The sequence below is a fragment of the Anomalospiza imberbis genome, chromosome 13 (assembly GCF_031753505.1).
Source record: "Anomalospiza imberbis isolate Cuckoo-Finch-1a 21T00152 chromosome 13, ASM3175350v1, whole genome shotgun sequence".
In the NCBI taxonomy this organism is placed as follows: Eukaryota; Metazoa; Chordata; class Aves; order Passeriformes; family Viduidae; genus Anomalospiza; species Anomalospiza imberbis.
Genome location: NC_089693.1, coordinates 7,815,878 through 7,825,847, shown reverse-complemented (window position 1 = coordinate 7,825,847; position 9,970 = coordinate 7,815,878). Strand labels below are relative to the sequence as shown.

The 9,970-nt window shown below is 43.0% G+C and overlaps 1 protein-coding gene across 1 annotated transcript in view; it reads right to left on the bottom strand.

The window, feature by feature from the left end:
* Positions 1-9,970, bottom strand: part of ABHD2 (abhydrolase domain containing 2, acylglycerol lipase) — a 37,343-nt gene that overhangs the window by 4,541 nt on the left and 22,832 nt on the right. Inside the window, exons 6-10 of the mRNA XM_068203735.1 lie at positions 7,987-8,170; positions 4,279-4,371; positions 2,490-2,603; positions 1,186-1,255; positions 361-445 (exon numbers count right to left, since the gene is read on the bottom strand). Coding sequence (XP_068059836.1) covers positions 361-445; positions 1,186-1,255; positions 2,490-2,603; positions 4,279-4,371; positions 7,987-8,170 — 546 coding nt within the window. The remainder of the gene's footprint in view (positions 1-360; positions 446-1,185; positions 1,256-2,489; positions 2,604-4,278; positions 4,372-7,986; positions 8,171-9,970) is intronic.

Sequence of the window (9,970 nt, the reverse complement as noted above, 5' to 3'; positions counted from 1 at the left end):
TGCACTGTCCCCATTTCATCAGCAAAGGGGAGTTACCTGTGCTTCATCCAGACTGTCACTACCACCCATCTTCCTACTAAATCCCAGTGAGCAATGGAGATGTGAAGAAACCTTTTTCATCCAAGAATGTAACCCACTGCTATCAACAGAAGCAACAGTGCCTGAAAGGACTGAGGCTCTTCCTGCTCAGGGTTAGCCTTGTTAGTTCTAGCAATTGGTGACTTAAAGAGGCTTTGCACACCTCCCACAGCATTACAGATGTAAGGAGGCAAGTCAACCTTTGAAATCAGGAATTGTGATGTGGTAAGCTAGCTGTAGGTACACAAATATGCCCAGCTTGAGGAGACTGTTTCAGCATACCTGAAAGAGCTCTTGGAATTGATAGAAGACTCTCATGAACAAGAGGGTCATCAGCAGCATTAACCAACAGAAGAGGAACATGGATCTGCATCAGGAAACATGGCATGAAAAGAAAAAAAAAAACCAAAACGGAAAGGGGTTAGTATTTGAATGTCAATCTACCAACTGTAAAAGTATCTTAGCATAATTCAATTAAGATCTCTTATTTCAGAGTTAATGTTTTCCTCTAACCCAATTGTAAGAAAGAGGCAGAGAGCAAACAAACCGAGTCCCCATTCTTAGAACTGAAATAACTACACCCTTTTTTCACTCTGCATTGCTCTGCACATCAGGCAGCTATTGCCAGCCCTGTTATGGACACCTTGGTTAAAGTCCAGGAAACTCCCTTGGAACATCTCCATTCTCTGGTTCAGTACAAAAAGGAGGAATTGATCTCAGTTACACTTTGGCAAAACTTTGCTCAAGCATCTGCTTGTCAGTGTCCTGAGTCTCTTCCATAGAATCCAGTAGGCCTTTCTTCCTTGAAGGTGCAGGCTCCGTGCAGGCACCCATTTCCCACTTTATCCTCATACACTCAGAGCAGTTCAGCTGAATGTGTGGCTTTGTCTCCATCTCTTGGGTGCTATCACCTGCTAGAGTTACATGCACTTAAGAACTCAGAGAATTTAGCCCCAGTATTAGAGGTAGCAAGATCTGAAATCCCACTCCAATATACTGTGCCTGATTATTTCTGAAAATTTCAGCTAAGACATCTGCAGGTATCAACAAAAGAAACCACAGAGTATTTTCCTTCCAGTGCAAGAGCAGTCTGCTGCAAAAGCTTACTCTGTGCAAGTAATGCAGGCAACTTTCCTCTTCATAGTACTCCTTCAGTGAGCTGTAGCCATGGAATTTCCTGAAATAGAGCAGATTGTCATTAATATCACCTGTTTCAGCCACGTCACTATTACTTTTAAGTGAGAACACATGCAGAAACAGGAATGATGACTCAATTTCCATACACAACTTTTTTAATACCCAGTCTCTTTGCAAAACCCTTTGGCAGCACATGCCTTGATGATTTCTGTGCCTTCTCAAACATTCTGAGAGCATGGGCAAATCAAACATGCAAACTGAAGATCAGCAGCCTTTCAGGGTGTTTCTTTTAAAACACCCTGCTTCACTTAATTGTACATGTGGATGAAAGACAGGATCTTGTTCATCTTTCCCTAAAAGTCTTTTCAAATACAAACCCACCACAGCCTATAAACCTCAGATTTGCTGGACAAGTGCTCCAGAATTCACTGTGGTTCTACTTTGCCAAATCCTTTCACACCATCCCAAACCAAGAATTCAGTAAGCCTATATTCAAGTGTCTCTTTGTTTAATATAAGGGACAACATAGCTGTTGGTCCAAACTAGAAAGGCCTCAGGGATGGAGGACAAGCAGGAAGATTTCCCAAAGAATGTTTTTTTTATAAGCAGTCAAACATACTCCTGGTTTGCCAAAAGTGTCATAGCTTTTTAGCTAACACTTTACAGCTTTATTTTGGAAAGGGGTCAATGCCTGATACCATGTCATTGTGACATGCCATGGTATGAACACTGCCACTTAAAGTGCTATCTTGTTGTCAAGGACACAGGCAGTAACAGGCTACTGCTTATTAAAGCAGAGCACTTAATTAGGTGTTAGTACGACAAATAAGAAAGGTTGCATTATCTCAGCCAGCCCAATTGTGTATTGAGAAAGCAAAAGTGTTTTATGGGGAGAAGACTTTTCAAAGAGAGTTATGGAAATCCATAAGCAGTTCTGAGCTTCTTTCCTCATTTCTCTTTTTTGTTGCTAGAGCTTGGCAGCAGAGCTGGCTTCTTCCTACCTTAGTGGAAGGTAGGAAGGTGCTGCAGGTTCAGGTGTTACCAATAAATAAATGCCTCCTGGATGATTTTAAAGAAGATGTGACTGTAAACAGTAAGTTTGTGTTTTCCCCCTCTTCTAAGTTTTCTTTAATGTGGAGGCAAGCAAGAATTTGAAGTTGTGTTCACTGTATTTCAGCAGACTCATACAGGCACAGCAAGGGGCATGCAAGAGCAACACTGGGAAGAGAAGGTACTTGGAGTTCTGTAGGGGAGCAGAGAATTGCCCTTCATACCTCATAACGTTATCATCGATCTGCATGAGTGATGTCGCTGTATAGAGCTTGCCCAGATCAGCATCTGACAGGCTTTGTGGCTTCTTCATGTTGTTATCTCCAAAAAGAACTTGCCTGCGAGAGTGACATCAAGAATTACATCCAAATAACACAAGGGCAGCAAAACCATGACCTGTTCAAGGACAACTGAGTTTACCAAATCTGACAAGATAAGATTACAAGTGGGTTACATAAACATGAGGCTTCCTTGGGAGCAAGAACAGCTTGTTTGTCCACTTACCTCTGCAGCAAGACATAACAAACCCCAGTAGCCTCCTTGTAGGAAAAAATGTTTTCCTTACCTACTGAAAAACTGCATGAGGGGGCGCTCTTAAAAGAAACTTCCCAGAACAGAGAGCACCAAGGGTATTTGGACTTGAGGTTACATCTTAGAGGGAGGGTCCTTTGGCTTCAGCCCAAACCTGTGGGTAGTTTGGGTGAGAGCACCAGCAATGGGGGGCATAGCATCTCCTGCACCATCTGGTTCTAAAGCCCCCCAGCACAGACTTCAGGCTACCCCACACACAGAAATTACTCAGAGTATTCCCTTAGCAGAAAGCTATTGACTATGGACACTCCTCATAGCTGGTTATTGCCCTCAAGGGAGGAGTGTTTCTTTACCACAACAAACTTCTTCCCAAACAAACAGAACAAATTACACAAGTTGGAAAGGGGTTTTTATTCCCTTTGAGAGGCAGCTGCAGGGCAGAGCAGGAGGCTAGGTTTGATTTGGGCAAGGTAGGGCACAAGTGATTATGGAAAAAGTTTACTTAACACACTTCCCTTCAAGTCAGCACCAGCTTTTTGTGGGTTAAGAATTAAGTACCCTTTAATGGGAGCTTACCTAACTTCACTTGTCAAATTTGTTCAAGTTGTCTAAATATTTGTAAACCTGGAATGAATTACGTGGATCATCCTACACTGGCTACCCTCCTTCTATGAGTGTTTCATATGGCACAGGAGTGTAAACAAAGAACCAGCAGTCTGAAGTGATACATGCTCCTTCAATGAAATAGGTCTTAAGGTATTCCCCTCCTTTCCCTTCAGTCAGGCAACTTCCAATACACCCAGATGAGGTACTTTCTTGCCTACAAAGTACTACCCAGAGAACCTTTGATGGGGAAAACACCAACATCGAGCATGTCACCTGTTTAGCACACAAATATCTTTTGTTATGCAAGAGCCACGGATCAGCAGCAGCAGCACAAGGATCCTACAGCACACTTGCAACTCCAGGAACAGCAATGTTAAGTGTTTTGCTGGCTACATGCTCTTTCTAGAGGAACAGCTAGAAGCCAGAGCTACAGGTTTGACTATTTGCTTATTTGATAAGCAGCAACTCCATACAGCAGATCTCAACGATTAGTCCTACCTCAGGTAGGTGGCAGAACAAGAGGCTCCTTCAATAGGGAATTCTTTGGCTAGAAGTGAAACAGATGCAGAATACTCCACTTTGAAGTCTAATTGCAATGTTTTCCTGTGCATGTCTTGTTTATTCATCAAGCAAGTTTCCACAGAACAAAAAAGACAACAATGTCTTTCTTCTAACAAAATGGCCAAAGCTTATTTGTCTATTTTACAGTATCATGAGCTTGACATGGGCTCACCTTTTCTGTTGGTTCATTTACAGATCTACCAAGGAACTTCTGCTAAACCCTTCAGGAGTCCTACTTTAATGAACCAGGCAGACAAATCCAATATAGCAATTGACCCAATCAATACTGTCAGTGTGAGTGATGTACTGCAGTACCTGTGAGAAAGGATGATCTTCTTCATGTTGTCTGCCATGAGGAAGTTATAAAATCTTCTACAATGGTCCCACTGCATGAAGGTTTCCTGTGCCCTAGAAAAAAAAAAAAAAACACAGCAGAACAAACAAAGCTGTTAATGGAGCTCCTGAAAGATCAGATTAAAACACTTAATATCTTATGGCAGCTTGGGGGCTGTGTAAACAAACCTCCAGGCCTTCTCTGCCACAGTTTAACCTTTTCCAGGAAATGACTTCCACTTTGATGAAGTTTGTTAGTATCAGAAAACAGATCTGCAGTCTCATCTTGCACAATGCAATTAGCAGTTTTGATCGGAGCGTTTAAGAGCCACCAATCAAGATCCATAACACTGACAAGAGGATTTTAGTATCCCTGTGCAGAAGTTGAATGTAATTTACATAGTGGGACTTTCAAGGAAAGGGCTAAAACCTGTTGCTCAACAGTGTTGTCTATTGTGTAATACAGCTCTGCAGAGGAAATAATTTGTGCAGATGTTTCCAATATGTACAGATACTATTACTGTTTCAATTCTTTGACAGGAACTGTAGGAATAAATACTAGCTGCAGATGCAAGTGGCATCTGAGATGCAGATGCAGATGCAAGTGGCATCTGAGTTGAAGTCTTTACCTATTCTCAAAGCAGAAGAGCACTTCTCAGCTTATCTGTTGTTAAAACAGAATTTAAGCCATCCAGAGTTGTGTGAGCTGTGCCAGATACCAGCACTCCTTTGCTACCCAGGGTCACGGGCAGGTTAGAGCTTTACTCCTAGCAGGGTTTGCTGTTGCTGAGGGAACACACTATCATTTACTGAGAGACTGAAGAATGCTGGGAGCAGTTTCAGCTCCTGAAGCTCTCCTACCACTTAAACATTAACATACCATGAGAACTGCTGTAGATTTAGCATGACCTTCCAAGCTACAGCCTGCAAGTCCCCTACCAGGCAGGAGCAATCTGTATTCTTGTAATTAGCTATGCTGGAGAGTATGGATTATTAAAAAAAAAAAAAAAAAAAAGAAAAAAAAAAAAAAAAACGAAAAATCCATTACCTTTTTGTCTAGCCAGGGCTATAGCTACCACATTTATGCCAGGGCAGAGGAATGAAAGAAGATAGGAAAATGCATCTTTCTTTCTTCAAAAAAGGTTTTCCAAGCAAACTTATTAAGTTATTACAAGATGTTTGAAGTTAAAGCTACTACATTTCCCTGCAGTTCCTGTGTGTACAGCAGTACTCCTAATATGAAGAGCTGCAAGCGTTAAAAAAAAAATCCACAGGCAGCTTCCAGTATTTTGAGGACTGCCCAGGTTTCAGAGCTGAGATCTCTCCTCACAGCCTGTAGCTATGATGAAGATGCATTCCACAAGATCAAGAAGCAGAATCAAGCCTATGCAGGCAGAGATTAAGGAATAAGGAGCCCTGTCCCTGTTTAGCCTCAGGGAACACATTCCCTGGACTGTGTTAATTCATTAAAGAGTCTCATTCTTCTGGCAGCTCCTAGTATTGCTGCTGCTCTGGAAAGGCTTTCCTATTTGAGATTCTTGGTTCACCTTGCTTACTAAAACTTTTTCCTTTGCTTATGAAAGTTATTTGGGGAATAAGTGCTGGACAAGCCAATATTTTAAAAACTGTAAACTAACTGGTTATGTTATCAGGGTAATCCATTTCCATGTAGCCCTGAAGGCTGAAGCCAGCTATTTTCATGTACCAGACCAAGCCCAGGAAGGCAGTGGCTTTACCATTCTACCTGGAGGTGCGTTAGACCTCCTCCCTCCCACTTCTGTAACCAGAGCACAAGGCCCTCCCTCCTCCTGTCTTTTGCTCAGTAGATGTTGCTTTCCCCTAGATCTTCAGCTAATTAGCACTTGCAGCAGATGTGGGTATTAGGAAGGGAGACACAAGACCTGAGAAGCCTTCCTGCTGGCTGTCCAGTAATACAGAGCAGATGTTTTGTGGCAGGAGGTTTGCTAGGAGATGTTTACCCAGCAGGTGGAGGCAAGAGCTCAATAATCCACACAGCCCACACCATGGGGCTCATTAAACTCAGGAAAAAAAAAAAAAAAAAAAAAAAAAAAAACCCAACAAAAACCTAGTGAGTTGTTTTTCCACACAAATATCCAAGTGGAGAATTGTTAATCAGGTTGTCCTTGCCATGCAAGCATAACAGCATTACTCACAACAGCTTTTTGGAGATCAGGAATACAATATTGCATAATTGTAGAGGATGAACCAAGTGGACCTCAGCCAGATATTATCCCTGCAAACTCTCTCTGATGGTTGCAATTAGGGGCTGGCTTCAAAAGGATGCTCTGTGCTCTATGCCAGAACCCCAGGACAGCTAAGAACATTTTACATGAAACAAAACAGAACAGCTGTTCCTGTAGCATCTGTTCAGATTTCAAGGGTGTGAACTATCAGCAGATTATGCACTTTTTTAGCAGTAGTCACATCTGACCTCAAAAGGGATTAGATAGCTGGAATATTACAAACATATCAAGCTTTCACTCACGTCTTAGTGCTTCCAGAAAAGTTTCCTGCTTTTACCTGTAAGAGCCTGATTCATAAAAGGTGTCTTCAGACTGCTGAATAACAAACTGGTCCCTACACAGGCAGGGCATCATCAGCATCAAGAGTTTCAGCTATCCTGACCAGGCTGTGAGGCTGAATTCCATAGCAAGCCCCTCACAGACCTGCCACAGTTTCACCACTCATATCAGCCCAAAAGATCTTGATCCAAATACCCGAGTCTCAACAGTTCCTTCTGGCTTGTAAGTAGTCTCACAACTCAAAATTGCAGGTAAATTATTGCAGAGTCAGCTGCACCTTAGTAATTGTCCATATGTACAGACAGTAAAAACTGAAAACAGCAGCTTAGCCAGTGACATTGTTTTAATCTTCATTACCTGTGCATATATGGAAAGGTTAAAGTACATTACTTGAGTCCAGCTTTCAAGCAGCACTGCTGTGCCTGGTGCCTCCACAGCACATACAAGTGAAGCCATCACAGCTCCTAAAGTGCCACAACCTTGTCTTCCAGGTGGAGAAACATTAATATTTTCAGACTTTAGGGCTGTAATACTTTTTCTCCTCACCTCCCCCACGCCTATAACACAGCTGCAAGCACCTCTCTGTCCCTCGATCACCCACAGCACTGTTTCAGTGACACACACTAAGAGGGGAGCACAGACTGACAGAGACTGTGCTGTGTCTTTCCAGTCTCCCTGGGTAAGAGCTGCCAAATGAAACTGCACACTGAAGCCAAACAAGCTATTACAAACCATGGGATACTTCTCAGAGTGATGAGACAGTGTAAACTATTGCTTGCAAATCTGGCATCAGCTCAGCAGCTGGTCATGCTGCCTAGCCTGCCTGGTTAATTACACCAGGACTGCACAGGGAATGCCTCCTCTTCAGACACTCTAGCCGTGAGACAGCATCACATGCACAGTCCAGAAGCTGCCAGCATGTACCTAGCCAGGTACACAAAACCTGTTTGCATTGCTGACAAAGTTTACTTGTGCTTGCAAATCAACAAAGCTTCAGGTGCTCCTCCAGGAGGGTGCTATCTTACACACTCGGTGTGTCAGACCAGTTCAGTGCAAGAGAAACACCCATCTTCACCTTGCCCTTCCAAAGATCTGCTCCCTCCTGCACTCCCAGAAGAGAGCAGCACAGAGAAGGCTCCAGACCCACCTCAGTGCACTGTACCCCTGGCACAAGCTGACGCAGCACAGGACTCGTTCCTGGTTGGCCTGGCTCTCTCCCAGGTATTTGCACACTATGTTTCCGCCCAGGCTGAAGCCCACAACAATCAGCTGGGTCTGAGGGTAGGTCTTCTTGATGTAATTCACCATGGCACCAAATTCCCAGGTACATCCTAAAAAGAAGAAGAAAGTTAAAAAACATCATCTAATATATTTAAATTCTGATTTGAAGCTTCAGTTGTGCGCTTTGAATTCAGCTTCTTACCCATTCTGACTTTTCAATAGCCTTAAGGATTTAACAGCTCTGATTCACATGTGTTCATACATCTGTGAGTCCTGTGGAGCTTAGCTCATGCTTAGTTCTGACAGAGTGCCAAAGCAAGATGAAATTTAATTGCTTAAAAATCATGGCGACAGTTAACGTGACAATCAAAGCTCTTCTTTTCTAAAACAGCTTTAAAAAGCAGAGTCCAGCAACTCTGGGCTTGACATTACCATGCAAGAGCAACACACATCATTACTTTCCTGAGGCAGTTTGCCACTTCTAAAGTGAAGTGAGGTATTTGGAATGCAGTCTGCTCTTTTGTTTTTAAGTAAGACCGATATGGATCCCTAAATCCACGCTGCTGTGGGGAGGGGAAAGGAGTGGCTTGTCAGGAAGAGCTCCCAGCAGACTGCTGCAGAGCCTAACTAAGCAGGTGATCTCTGGGATCAGGGAGAAGGGTTAAAGCAGAGATATTCAACCCTTTGTAACAAGTGAAAAGGTAAAGATACTGCAGCTCCCTGAAAGACACAAGGGCATCCCCACACCAAGAGAACAGTTAAGTGTCTCTATAGAGATCTGTTCCACTGTCAGCAAACACCCACTTGCATCCCACAGGCTGCAGGCACTGAGGGATCCAATTTCTGGCAATGCTGGCATCCTCCAACTGTTTGACAGACTTGAAGGCCTCCACACATACAACCTATGTACCTACAACTATTTCTCCTGCTTGTGAGTATGGGAAAAAGAGATATGGAGAAGCAGCTGCAATAGTGATGGCATTAGTACACTGGTTTCAAGTGTTTATGCAGCTTGTTAACCTTCCCTTTGGATTTAAGGCTGCAAACCACAGAAGGCATCACATGAACAACAGAAATGAAACTCCAGATGTTTATTCTTGTCCAGAGTCAGAAACTCAGCTCTATTCTGTGGAACTTGTCCAGGGAGATAAATCCTAGGATTCCAGCATTCCACCCTCTACTAACCTGACACTGCTCCACTGTGTCCCCACCCCAGCTGTAGCATCCTCAGTAGACATCAGATTCCACCTTTACCTAGCTCTGGAGTAAACTCTGAGCACCAGGGTTTGTTTGCTTCTCCTGTCTGAGTGTTTCAGCAGGGTTTGGGCACTTCCTTGTGAACATTCTTAATTCAAGACAACAAATTTTGCACTGCTCTGGTTTCCTCTGGAAGAAGACAGTGGTCAAAATACTTTAGTGTTTGACTTTCATGATTTCAGGGCAACTCAGAAATCAAAACTAGAAAAGCAACAGGTCAAGCTTGATAGAGGCTGGGATTTAGTGAATTCCAAATTAAGGCTACTTGCTTCTCAACAAATATGCCTGGAATACAGCAAAGCTGAAAGAGCACTGAGTTATTTGGGTAGGAGGCAGAGTAAAGTCTACTGGACTTGCTGGGACTTTACTTAACAAGCAACTCTGCCAAGTGATTTACTGTCTTACTCAAAGGAAGTGCTAGGCATTCTTTGCCCTTTCCAAGGCTATAAAAGACTCAGAAAGGTATGTCTCAAGAGATGCACTACAGAATAACACCCTAAGGCCTACAGCAAAGCTTCATGAAAGCAAACTCTTAACTTCTATCAAAATAGCAAATGCTTTAGCATTAAAATTTCGTTTTCAAGACATGGTAGACTTGCAGCCATAACAGCTCAGGGCCTCACTACAAATAAGGGTATTTGGTATTCCTGAAG